This window comes from Plasmodium coatneyi, chromosome 8 (assembly GCF_001680005.1).
Source record: "Plasmodium coatneyi strain Hackeri chromosome 8, complete sequence".
NCBI classification, from domain to species: Eukaryota; Apicomplexa; class Aconoidasida; order Haemosporida; family Plasmodiidae; genus Plasmodium; species Plasmodium coatneyi.
Window position 1 is genome coordinate 588283 of NC_033563.1, and position 14123 is coordinate 602405.

The 14123-nt window shown below is 37.7% G+C and overlaps 1 protein-coding gene across 1 annotated transcript; it reads left to right on the forward strand.

The window, feature by feature from the left end:
- Window positions 1–7916: 7916 nt before the first annotated feature.
- On the forward strand, window positions 7917–8333 carry PCOAH_00020520 (SICA antigen; the record flags this gene model as incomplete). The annotated part of the gene is made up of 1 exon (XM_020058861.1): window positions 7917–8333. One exon carries the CDS (start codon window positions 7917–7919, stop codon window positions 8331–8333), a length of 417 nt encoding a protein of 138 aa, XP_019914583.1.
- Window positions 8334–14123: the final 5790 nt, after the last annotated feature.

Here is a 14123-nt window from a genome sequence, read left to right on the forward strand (position 1 = left end):
ACTGTCACGCATGCAACCGGACAGGAACGGTGGAGTGGTTGAATTCTGTGGGCGATGCGGATCTTCCTTATTTCTTTTTTTATTGGTTAGGTGATAAATTTCAGACAAGAAGCAACTTCTCACCGCTTATGAAGGAAATTTATAATAAGCTGACAGAATTTGAGCCTACATGTGAGTGCGATAATTTATACCCTAATATTATCAAAGACAGATTCCCACAGGCTAAAACACTATTCGAATACTACTATGACTCTAATAAAATGCAGAATAGTGATAAGCTTGCTACATATTGCATTAGTTCAGAATACAAGCAGTCCTTAATTAGAGCCCAAACAGCATATACAACCTTAAGTCAACAGTGCGGACAAACTGCCAATGATGAATATTGCAAAAAATTTGAAAAGGAAAAAAGGAACGGGAAGGAATATGGGCCACCGAAGCAATTACCAGAAGAAACATGCCCCAAACCAGCATCACATCTGAGGAGTGAAACACATGGAGCAGGTAAGACAAATAGAACGAAGGAAGGGAAGCAAAGGGAGGTCAAGTGAAGGAAGCACATAATAAAAAATAATATGCATTATAACCCAAATGTATAATTTAGAAATATATATACTATTACACAAAAAAGAAGGAGGTGGGGAGGGACAAAGAGTAAAGGTGGAAGGAAGGTTGTTAGGGGTGGTAGGTGAAAGGAAGGTTGTTAAGTGGCGGAAGAAAGCTTGTTAGGCGGTTCGTGGAAAGATGGGTTGTTAGGTGGTAGGTGGATTGTTAGGTGGATGGTAGGTGGATTGTTAGGTGGATGGTAGGTGGATTGTTAGGTGGATAGTAGGTGGATTGTTAGGTGGATAGTAGGCGGGTTGTCAGGTGGTAGGTGGGTTGTTAGGTGGTAGGTGGGTTGTTAGGGGTGGTAGGGTGGAAGGAAGGTTGTTAGGTGGGTTGTTAGGGTAGTGGTAGGTAGGTTGTTAGGGATGGTAGGTGGTAGGTGGGTGTTAGGTGGGTGGTAGGTGGGTTGTTAGATGGTAGGTTGGTTGTTAAGGTGCTGGAAGGAAAGAAAGTAAGGGGTGTATGTTTGGTGGTAGGTGAAAGGAAGGTTGTCTAAGGAGAGGAAAGGGAAGGAGGGTCTAAGGAGGGAACGAAAGAAGGAAGCAGGTCTAAGGAAGGAAGTTGGTGGTCTAATGAGGAGGAAGGATGTGTAAGGAGGATGGAAAGAAGGGTTTAAGGAAGGAAAGGAAAGGGTCTAAGGAAGGAAAGGAAGGTCTGAGGAGGGAAGGAAAGGAAGGTCTGAGGAGGGAAGGAAAGGAGGGCCTAAAGAAGAGGAAGGAAAGGACGGTCTAAAGAAGGAAGGAAGGTTGTTATGGGTGTTAGAATGATGGATTAGGGTTGTTAGAATAAAGGTCGTAAGGGTATTAGGATGAAGATTGTTAGGGGTGGTTGGTGGAAGGAAGGTTGTGTGGGTTGTTAGGTGGATGGTAGGTGGGTTGTTAGGGTGGTGGTAGGTGGGTTGTTAGGGTGGTGGTAGGTGGGTTGTTAGGGTGGTGGAAGGAAGGTTGTTAGTGTGGGATGAAAGGAAAGATTGTCTAAGGAGGATGGAAGGAAAGGAAAGAAGGAATAAGAAGGAAAGGAGGAAAGAAGGAAGGAGGAGGGTGTGTATGTGTATGATTTCGAATTTTAAGTGTGTGTGTAGGGGGATTTCGCATTTTAAGGGTGTGTGTAGGAGGATTTGGCATTTTATGGTGTTTGTGTAAGATTTTGCATTTAGGGTGTGATGTTCCGTTTTTAGGGTATAAGAATCGGATTTCGTATTTAGGGTGTATGTGTAGGAGTTCGCATTTTAGGGTTAAGGTTTTAGGGGGTGTAAAGGCAATAATATGGCCTGATACTTTAGCCACACCAGGGGTGGGTAGTACACCCGAAGGGTGTAAAAGGAAAGGAAAGAAAGAAAAAAAAGAAAAAGAAAGTATAAGGAATAAAAAAAGGAAGAATACACTAAATATATACCCCTCCTGCTCTTTTTCAGGTGCTCAAAATCAAGGGAAAAAAGCCGAAGGTGCGCAAAACCAAGGTAAAAAAGCAGAAAAAGAACCACCTGTCAAAGTTCCTGAAGCACCAAAGGAAGTTGTTCCAGAGAAAAAAGTTCCAGTGGCCCCTCCAAAAAAACCTGAGGTACCACCAGAACCACCAGCAGGGACGGGAGTATCGCCAGCTGCTCTTGTTTCCTCTGAAGGAATGGACAGTACCACCAGCACCAATATTGGTATTGGTGGTGGTACCGCTGCAGCAGTAGCATTACCAGCACTTGCTTTCTATCTATATAAGGTAAGTACACTTAACAGAGGAAATATGTATAAGAACACTTATTAATATTTACTGTCTATGTAAAAAAAGAGTGCATAGAATAAATGTTAAAGTGAATGCTTAATGTAAAATGAATGCTTAATGTAAAATGAATGTTTATAATGTGAGCAGTAATGTACATATATACATTCAGCACATATTTTAACTCCTTTCTCTTTCATCTTTTTTCTTTTTTTTTTTAGTATACATCTATATTTTCCGACTTACGTAACACTTTTGGAGGAGGAGAGGGAGGAAGGAGCACCAATGGAAGCAGAAGAAAAAAAAGATCATTAGTACGAAACTTGAATATGCGAAATGGGGAAGATAATTCTCCATTTGGCTCAACAACAGTAGATTCAAATTCAGAACCTGACTTAACGGAGGAGGAGGATGATGATTCTACCGTATATTCTGTTCCTTATATTAGATAAGTTCCCTTCCTCAGTACCCTTCTTTTTTTTTTTTTTTTTATTAATTATTCCTTTTTTTTTAAAAGAAAAAAAGAAAAAAGGAAGGTTTAAGGAAACAAAAAAAAAAAAAATGAAGGAAAGGGAATAAAAAATAAGGGAGGGAAGGAACAGAAGAAGCTGGAAATGGAACATGCTACTGATAATGTTCCATCCACGTAAGGTAGTAGAAGCAACACCTAAGCAATAAACTATATGAGCAGTCCCACAGGACAAATCGTTTAGTTGTCAAAGTTGTGGATGATAATTCCTTGGCAAAAATGGTGGTGGTCTGTTGTTTGAGGAGTGTGAAAGGGAAGAAAATGTGTGTAATAAGGAATTGTATTTAGATTATTTGTTACAAAATGTTTAAAAAAGCAAGTAGGGCGTATAAATGGAAATGAAATGTGATAACAATATATTACTTTTATTGTATTAAGCGATATTCTTAATGTGCTACAGAATTTGTGTTACTTCCTATTTTTGTTCCTTCTGCTTCCTAAAGTTAATGATTTTGTACATTCCATTCTACTCTGTAATTCTTTTTTTTTTTCTTCCATACTTACTTTTCAGAAGAAAAAATTCTCTAAAAGAAAAAGAAAAAAGTTTTCTAATCATTTTTTTTTCTTTTTATATATTCTCTTCTTTAAAAAGAAGAAGAAAAAAAAAAAAAAGGAAATAGGCTAAAGAAGAGAAAAAAATGTTTAAAAAAGAAAAAAAAAAGGAAGTAAAGGTAAAAAGAAGGAAAAAAATAAAGAAAACGAAGAAAAGAACGAAGGAACGTAATTCCTTCCCTCTTTCTTCCTCTTCTTTTCCTTTAGGAAGAATGTAGTGCATAAAGGAAAATGCAAAAAAAGGGGAATACATAGGTAGAATGTATATGAAAAGGAAGGAGGCAATGGCCGTGTTTTCTCTCTCTTTTTCTTTTCTTTTTAGGAAAGTGCAATGTATAAAGGAAGGAGAACGGAAAATTGTTTTTTTCCTTTTCCTAAAGCAAAAAAGAAAAATTTTAAAAAAAGGAAAAAAAGGAAATAAAAAAAAAAAAAAAAATATATCTTTTCCGCAAAAAAAAAAAAAATGAAAAAAAGAAAAAAAAAAAAAGTGAAAGAAAAGAGGATTAAAGGGCAAAAAAAAAGAGAAGAAGATAGGAAAGGGCGCATGCGCAGAATTTTTCTTTTTTTTTTGTTCACAGATATAGAAACAAAGTAAGGAAGAAGGAATAACTGTGGACAGGGAAGAAAGAAAAAAAAAAGAAAGAACAGGAAAAATTTTCCCTTGACGAGTTCATGCAGTTCGTAGTAATGTATAATTCCTTAATATAACAATGAGTCATATAATAATGAAGAGAGGGCCACCATGGAGTATAAGTACTTTGCAGAATTCCTGGTGGAGTGGTTGAAAGTGAAAGGCTACAAGTCCTCAGGGGAATATGTAATATTCTTTCACTCTAAAGGAACAATTAATGCTATATGTAAATGGTATTGTTTATTAAATTAAATAAAAGAATAAGTATGAGTAGGTTGCTTGTACATAGGAGTATATTGTCTATTTTATTTGTAGCATAAAATATGGGACGACCTGAAGAAAGTATTCGATGGGATTATGCATCAGGCTTGGTTAGGTCCTCCGCAAATTAACCAACTGTGTAGTGGAGAAGTAGACGACAAAACAGGTTATTTCACCAATCAGGACAAAGAATTATGCAAAGCTATGGTAAGAGTGTTGTTGTACATAAATGGGCAAAAAATAGGGACATACAATGCTATACAGGAAATAACGGTTCCTCGAAATCGAAGGCAAGTGGAGTCTTATCTTAGATGTATAGTTGGTCGAATAATTATGATAAAGTGGCTTGGAGAGCATTGTAGAAGAAGGAAGGTGGCAGAGACTGTTTTAGGGGCTATAGAAGGATTGACCGGGATGAGTCAGTTTAGTGAGGTCCATAAAAAATGTGAAGGATTAGATTTTAAGAATTTGAATATTGGTGGGAAATATCTTTGGCCCCAAATGGAAGAATGGGCAAAAGGCGCGACAGGGAACGTGAAGATTGGTGTGCAAAAAATGAAGGAAGTAAAGGAACAAGGAAAAAACTGCGGAACAAGTACTATGCCGAAGAATTCAGAATTCTCTAGTACAGCCAAGGATGAAGAGAATTTAAGGGAATTATTTGGCGTAGAAAGTGAGGAACAATTAAAAAAATTAGTTGAAGATGAAGATAAGTGGGAAAAGAAGGATTTGGAGGATGTATTAAAAGAAATAAAAGAAAATGAAAAAAAAGGGGAACAATATTTAGCAAAGCAAGCGTGGGACTCCTTGGGGACATTATTTAAAAGGAAAATGCAAGGGAAGCAGAGTATATCTCGGAGTGAGAGTCCATACCGTCAAAGCAGGAGTGACCCAAGTGCACAGGATGATGTTGTACTATCATCAATCCAACCCCAAGCACCAGCACAAACACTAGGACCTGCAACCCATTCTAACACTCAAGCTACTCCTGTAGTAACTGATCAATGCCCATCCGAACCAAGTCCGAAAGTAGAACAGAAGAGGACAAAACTGAAGAGTGCATGGGAACAAAAGCAGAAAGAGTGGACGCAGAATGGACGCACATTAGACCAGGTAAGGAAGGCAAATCTGGTGTGTACAGTGTTATGATATTTTTAAAAATAAAAAGAAGAAAATGTGTAAAGAAGGAAGGTTTAAGGAAGAAGAAAAAGAAGAAGGAAGGTGTATAGGAGGAAGGTGTAAAGAAGGAAGGAAAAAAAGAAAGGAAAGGAAAAAAAGAGAAGGATGAAAGGAAGCGAAAGAAAAGAGTCTTTTAGGGGTCGCAAATATATAGGAAGGAAGAGAAAGGAATAAATCTATAAATTTCATATGTCTATTTCTTCCTTTCCTTATTCTCAGGATGAAATAGAAAAAGAAGTAGAGAGAATGATGGGGGAACTGAAAAATTATATGCAAATAAAGGATGAAAAGAAAGCACGCATAGCGGCAATTTGTAGTACACTGAAGCATAAGAAGGGGGAGAGGGGTGACGATAATCAGTTGAAGGGAATATGCAAATCTTTAGTAAAAGTAATATATTGGATGAAAGGATGGGACATAAGTAGAAATAAATGGAAGGAAGAACAACAGAGGGAGAAAGAAGAGTGGAGGCGATACCTAAAATGCGTAGTAGGAAATACGGTTATATTAGAAATAATTCAGGATAAATGTGGTATAGATCAGGTTATGACAACTGTCGCAAGTACTATGGAAGGAAAGGGGGAACATTTCCCAAGTCAGGAAAGTGAGGTAAAGTGTGAATGGGTTGAAGAGACTGATGTGAGAAATATGAGAGCATTAATTAAAGAGAAAATAGGAGAATGGTTAAGAGCGAAGAGGGGGGACAAAAATAATATTGAAGGATTGGATCGAATAATAAGTTGGATGAAGTGTGGACCAGGGGAGAAAAAGGGTCAAGGAAAAAGTGGAACAGAAAAATGTCATAGTGAAAGAATTATAGACTTAATGCATTGGGGGAAGTCAAAGGACTTGCAAGAACTAGTCAATACAGACCATGAGGATAAGGGGAAAGGATTGCAGGAATCAGGGAAAAAGGAAAGTGATGAAGATTCAGGTAAGGAAAAAAAGTATAAGAAGTGTGCTGAGGTAGATGGTATAAATACGGACGACGTGCCCGATAGTATTCTCTGCCTCACTGATAATGTTCCGGGTCCCGAAGTTAAACCTGATCCCGTTGATACTAATCTCATTGAATCTACAGGTAGTGGGAAGGTCAGTGTAGTTGAAATTCCAGGAGACAGTACAAAGGGCCCGACAAAACCGGGTACGGAACAATCCGGTTCAAGTACTACTGCTTCTGCTGGTGATAATCTGGCAGGTAAGAATAATCAAAGGGCGGACGTTGTAGAAAGTGTGCATCATGGTGTATGTGCAGGTCCAATTACTATTAAGCACGGTTACACTGAAAACACTTTCCCCTTATTTATGTCTTAGGTGGTAGTCCAGCCGGTCCACAAGCTGGTGGTGACACTCCTGGTAAAGATTCCAAGAGCACTTCACAAACTACAGCACCCGATGCTCCCACTGTACAGAAACCTGGTGTTGATAGTGCCGGAGAAGTTGGGCGAACAACTCCACAAACTGGTGCTGGTGGTACCCAAGACCAACCACAACCCAAACCACAGGCACCACCACAACAGGGTGGTAATAAACCACAAGGACCACCTCCCCCAGGAAAACCTCAAGGACCACCACAAGCAAAACTGTTAACACGAACACCATTGCCACCGGGGGGTGTTTCAACAGTAAGAACAAGTAGTAAAGGCAAGGGTGCCGCAGTTACCGTCCTTCCTATTCCACTCCCAGTCAGTAACCTCATAGACCCTTCTAATCTTACTTCATACCTTCCTACCATTCCAGTGTTCCTTGGTATTTCCGCTATGAGTTATTTACTCTGGAAGGTAAGAAAAAAAAGAAAAAAAAGAAAAAAAAAGGAGAAAAAAAGCAGAAAAGGAAAGAAAGGAATGAACAAATGAGTGAATGTGTAATGGAGTGTAGTATTTCGCATTTTAGGGTGTATGTGTAGGATTTCACACTTTAGGGGTGTGTATAGGATTTCACATTTAGGGGTGTGTTTGTGGGATTTCGCATTTACGGATGTATGTGTAGGATTTCACATTTTAGGGGGTGTATAGGATTTCGCATTTTAGGGGTGTATGTGTAGGATTTCTCATTTTAGGGTGTGTATGTAGGATTTCTCATTATAGGATATGTGTATGTAAGATTTCGCACTTTAGGGGTGTATGTATAGGATTTCGCACTTTGGTTTTGAAGTAGTAATTACTGTTGCGTGAACAACATTAGACACCCGAAAAAATTACTCGTTCGTTCTTGTTTTTGCAGTATTTGTTCCTCGGTAAAAGAAGAAAACGTCACGAAAGAGCTTATCAAGTACGTGGTCCAGCCTTAGAAGAACAACTCCTTGCTCATGTGAACGACCAGGCAGATGGTCCACATGAATATACCTTAGTAAAGGAACGCAAACCTCGTTCTACGCCTATAAAAAGGAGGAAAAAACGTGATTATCACCGTGCTAGTCGCCATCGTGGTGGTGTACGTCGCCGTATGATTATTGATATTCATTTAGAAGTTTTGGACGAATGTCAGAAAGGGGACCTACATTCGACGAAGCAGGATTACTTTGCCATTCTGGTTGAACAGTTTATGGGATCTGACTTTATAAAGGAGGAATTTGTTCCTAAGGATGATGTTCCAAACGAAGATGTTCCTAAGGAAGATATTTCTATGGAATGTATTCCTAAGGAAAGTGTTCCTATAGAAGATGTCCCTAAGGAGCGTGTTCCTAAGGAAGAGGTTCCAAGTTCAGATTCCGGGTTTAGGGAGGAAGACATTCTTCATAAGGAACAGGTTCCTAAGGAAGACTCTGTTCTTAAGGAAGAAGTTGAAAGTTCAGATTCCGGGTTTAGGGAGGAAAACCTTGTTCGTAAGGAACAGGTTGTATGTTCAGGGTTCCGGGTTTAGGGAAGGAAGACTTTGTTCTTAAGAAAAAAGTTCCTAAGGAAGATGTTCCTAAGGAGGAGGTCCAAAATTCTAGTTTAGGGTTAAGGGAGTAAGACTTTTTTCCTAAGGAACAAATTCTTAGGGTTGATGTTCCTGAGTGAGAGGTTCCAAGTTCAGATTGCGGGTTTAGGGTGTAGTAAATATTTTTCACTTTTTTTTTGTTTTTTTTTGTTGTTTTGTATGAAAGGATTTACATGTTCATGTGTAATGAATATAAGTGGAAGAGAAAAAAAAAAAAATTTCTTTCCCATTTTATTTTGACTTGTTTGGTGAGTTTCTTCTTTATTGAAGAATTAAAATGTGTTAATGAAATTTTTTTTTTGTTATAGTTTTTTATCTTTATAATATTTTTTTTTTCGCTTTTTTTTAAATAAAGCTATTTTTTCAAAAATATGAGGACCTTTTTCTTTTTTGCGCGCCCGTTTCAGGGAGTATTCTTTCCTTATGTGCTTATCCAAACTTACATATGTTGGAAGGAAAAGGAGGAATAAAGGAATGAAATATGAAGAAAAAAAGGAAAGAAAAAAATGTAATGAAATATGAAGAAGAGGAATATAAAAAAAAGAAGGAAAAAAGTAAAAAGGAAAGAAACAAAAGGAATGACGGAACGAAAGAAGGAAGTGTCACCTTTTTTTTTTTCTTACACTGCATAATCTTCATGGTTATTTATGCGTCCCCCTATTGAGGAGAGAACATTCCCCTTCTCATCCCCCAGGTTTTAAATTGTAGGTGTTACATCCGAACGTAACCTACATTCGTTCTTTGATGATGGCCTGGCCTACTATTGTCTGTTCTTGCTCTTCCTTCTCCCTTGTTAGGTTGTTCTGTGTAAGAAGCAGAGGAGAGTACTGTGGGACGTTCTGTTGTGGAGTCACCTATTCTTGAAGTGTCCGCTGTTGAATATTCTGTTAAGGTGTCTTCTATGGACGAACCAAAGTTCCGTCCAATTGTTCTTTTTTTTCTGCTTCTTTCTCTTCCATTGGAATTCTTACCAAACCAAGAATACCATGGTTTATACTAAAAGAGAAGAAGGAAGAAAGGTTGTTAGGGTGGTGGTAGGTGGAAGGAAGATTGTTAGGGGGAGGGGGAAAGTGCATATTTTATACCATTCCTCCATTTTTATTGTGTTAGTGGGGTAGGGGGAAGGAGCAACTTTTGCTATTACATTTAATGATGTGTGTTCTACATTTATGCAATGTTACATAAAATGATATGTGTGACGTTCTACGTTCAATGATATGATGATCTACATTTAATGATGTGTGTGTTGTGTTGTTACATTCCAATGTAATGTGTGTTGTGTGTTCTTCTATACATGGAATGATGTGCTCTACATATAATGATGTTATATTGTGATTTTATGTATTTGTCAGATCGACTTATTTATCGTGTTCTGTGGCATAAGTATGATGGAGTTCATGTGTGCTGTTCTATATATATATGATATATATGTGTTTTAATAGTATGTGGAATTGATCTATTTTCCGTTTTTTTTCTTCCCAATATTTTTCTATTATATATTTTTTGGCTCAACTTTTTTTTTGCAATCTGCATAATAATAATATATGTGTTATTGTTAGAATTAAATAAAAAAATAATGTAGACATATAGTAGAAATGTGTGAATTTTTTCATTTTTTTAACCTTTACCTTCTTTTTTTTTCTTAATCCATAATAAGAAGGGGATTGTCAAAATAAATAATTATGCCACCAACATAGAAGAACTATCAACGAATGCGCCATAGAAAAAGTTTTTACTATAAAATTCGTAAGAAAAAATTTTTAATAGCAAATTTCTCAAAAAGAAAAGTGGTAAAAAAAATAAAAAGTTACCATCACCAACAAATTATTATCCATAATTGCCTTAAAAAAAGGAGAGAGGGTGGGGGGAAGTTGTACTACACAGGAAAACTACATGCACACCCCCACCTTCCATAGGCCGATATATGTATCTTAAATGGCGTGGAATCATTATGGATCATTACGAACAACTGTAATTTCCACTAAACATTCTATGTTCTGCATGTAGAATATACTTAAGGAGGAAGTCATCATCTGTTTTGTTCTTTTACATATATTGCACTGGAACCCACCCATGTATGCCCAATCTGAATTCACACTTTTTTTATATATGAACCCCTAATAGTATAGGAACCCCACTCTTTTCTTTCCTTTCTTACCAACTTCCTTTACATCGATAACTATAAAATGGGGGAAGAATACTTCTTCCCTTCCTTATATGAGCTTTTAAAAATATATTCTATGAATCACTCTCTGTTTATTATATATATGTACACAGAAGGGGGAAGTTAAGGGAAGGGAATAATATGTGAATATGATGTATAATGTGTATTAAAGTAAAATAGGGATATCTCAGGTAAAATAATGTATCGCTCATATATAAGGAAGCTCTTTATAGTGTTGTCATCTAAAAAGGAAAAGGGGAATATGACATAATATTCTTATGACGGAAATACACATATATATATTTTTTTTTTTTTCCTGTGATATATGTTTAATGAATGTAGTTCTTTCATATTATATTTCCCTTCCCTTTTTCCCTTTTCCTTATTTTTTTTTAAATTTATGTTCTCTATGGAACGTTAATGAATGTGCAAATTCAGGGAGGAGCGCTCTATGTATGAAGCGCACTATACATCAGTGAACAGTTTTTTAATGAACACTTACTAACGAACCCTTCCTAAAAGCAATTATGCGTAAATTAAAAAAAAAAGTACTATCAGCAGGGAAATTTTTCTCACACGAAGAAGAAGAGAAAAATCACATTCCTATATAAACACAAATAAGAATATATAAGCAGTAGTAATATAATGTTCTTCGAAACAATCATTTACAGTTCAGTAATATATAATATAATGAATAAAGGATAAATTTGAGGAGTTCGGTTGTTTCTTTCCTTCTTTTCATTTCGTTGTTCTTATATATTTTTCTCCTATTTTTACATTTAATATATACTTGACATAATTTAATACATGTGTATGGTATATTACTATTATTCAAAAATTGAAGGAATATGTTTATTTGCTTAAAAAAGGGGAAGAATCCAGTATGCAAGCATAATTAACATAGAACAAAAAAAAAAGTTCACATATCTTTATTCCACATGAATATATAGGGAAAACACACTTTAATATAGAATTCACATTATATATATACAACAGAAGAAATATATCCACACATACATAAACTATGACAAAAGTAATACGGATTATTATATATGTTTTCCTCCATGTGAGGGTACATGCACATATACACATGCAATACTTCTGTATGTACATAATATTCTATACATAATATAATGAGAATATAAGGAGTGCACTATATATATGTACTCATATATATATATATTATATTAATTACATTTATAGGAACTGAATTCAAAGGAGTTACCTTCACACCAGAACTTTTATAGTAAATTCAATTCGGCTGATAAGGGCGCGTGTAACTCCCTTGGTAGCGAGTTCCAGGAATGGGAGCGTCAATTACAGCGTTCATTGAGTGAATATTCTAAAATTACTGGCGATGCTGAAAAAATCGCGCATGCGTATTGTTACGCATGTACACAGAATAACCCATCAAGCTACAAAAATAAAGAACCTTGTGAATTTTTTTATTATTGGTTGGGAAGTACATACTGGGAAAAATTAAATGGTCGTAAATTGTTAGACCTCCTGAACAAAATTTACCAAACGCTGAAAACATCTTATACGAATACATGTAGAATTTCATACACCGATGCTAACGAAACCCTTTTCAAACAAAGAAAAGCAGTATTCGAGTGGTGGCATGACCACAATGATATACAAAAAATATTAAAAACCAGTGGCGACCAATGTAGTGAAGAATATGGCCATCACATAGATGGAATGATTTCATCTTATTTTGCTTTAAGTGAACATTGTGCGAAAAAAAAAAGGGATGATTCTTACTGTACAGATTTTTGGAATCAACATAAGAAAGACATTCTGGAGAAACTGTTAAAATTACAATGTAAATCAGATACTAAACTACAAATTGAGAAAGAAGCAAATGACGCACATTCCCGTCAGATGGAAGAACTAATAAAAAAGATGCACCGTGAAGCAGACGAAGCGGTACGAGGTGCCACCACCACCTCTTCCCTTTCTTCTATATTTGGCACACTCGGAATGACAGTCGCTCCCTTCATATTGTATAAGGTAAAGATATAATTAGAATACTACTATAGCTAATAGTATTTCCTCCTCCCTTCCTCCTTAGAACAACTTCTTTCCTTCCTTCCTCCTTGGACCAACTTCTTTCCTTCCTCCTCCTTAGACCTCCTTTCTACCCCCTTAGACCCCTTACTTCTAACATCCTCCGTCAAACAAACACCTTCTAACAACCACTCCTTCTAGCCCCTTACTTCCTTAGTCCCTCTCCCCTTATCTTACCCCCTCTTTGTTTCTAACCCCCTTACCTTCCTTCCTTAGACCTCCCTTCCTTCCATAGACCCCCTTTCCTTCCTTCCCTCCTCCTCCTTAGACCCATTCCTTTCCTTCCTTCCCTCCTCCTCCTTAGACCCATTCCTTTCCTTCCTTCCCTCCTCCTCCTTAGACCCATTCCTTTCCTTCCTTCCCTCCTCCTCCTTAGACCCATTCCTTTCCTTCCTTCATTCCTTATTCTTTATTATTCCTCATTTCTTCTTTCCTTAGACCCTCCCTCCTTTCCTTCCCTTACCCCTAAGGCCCTTCCTTCCACTAGGAAGTAACCTTCCTTCTTTCTCCTTTAGGAAGGTAACCTTCCCTTTCCTTCTTCCCTTGGGGAAGGTAATGTTCCTTTTCTCTCTGGAAAGTTCTTCCTTTTCATTCTTTCCCTCTTGAGAGGAAAGTGCCTTCCCTTAGGTAGATAATGTTCCTTCCTTCTCTTAAGGAAGTACCTTCCTTCCACCACCCTATCCACTGTCCCTTCTTCCACCCTAACAGTCTTAACCCCTCATTCTAACACCCCTAACAAGCTTCCTTCCACCCTGTCACCCCTAACAACCTTCCCTTCTACCAAACCTAGCACTCCTTTCTCCCACCTACCACCCCTAACACAATATTCCTTCCACCCCCAACACAACATTCCTTTCACACCTAACACAACCTTCCTTCCACCCCTAACAACCCACCTAACAATCTCTCCTTCCACCAACCACCCCTAAACAACCCATCCTTCCACCAACCATCCCTAACAACCCACCTATCACTGGACCACCTAACAACCTTCCTTCCACCACGACCACCCTTACAACCATCCTTCGACCAGGACCACCCTTACAACCATCCTTCGACCAGACCACACTTACAACCATCCTTCCAGCAGACCACCCTTACAACCATCCTTCCACCACCACCACCCAAACAACACACCTACCACCAATCACCACCCTAAATCCTAACAACCTTCCTTCCACCCTACCACCTAACAACCCACCTAACATCTCTAACAACCTTCCTTTCCTCCAGTATAAACCATGGTCTTCTTGGTTTGGTAACCACTCTTCTGGAAGTGGAAGGAGCGGAAGGAGCAACAGAAGGAAGAGGAGATCAGCTGGACATGTATTCGATACATTAACGGAAGCTTTAACAGAGAACGATTCCATATTGGGCTCAACAGAAAGTTCTGCAGATTATTCCACCACTACACGTTCTGGTGGGCACACTACGCCATCTACAAGACCGTCTACCACCAGAAGTGGAAGAACAGGAGCAGGAACAAATAATGCTTC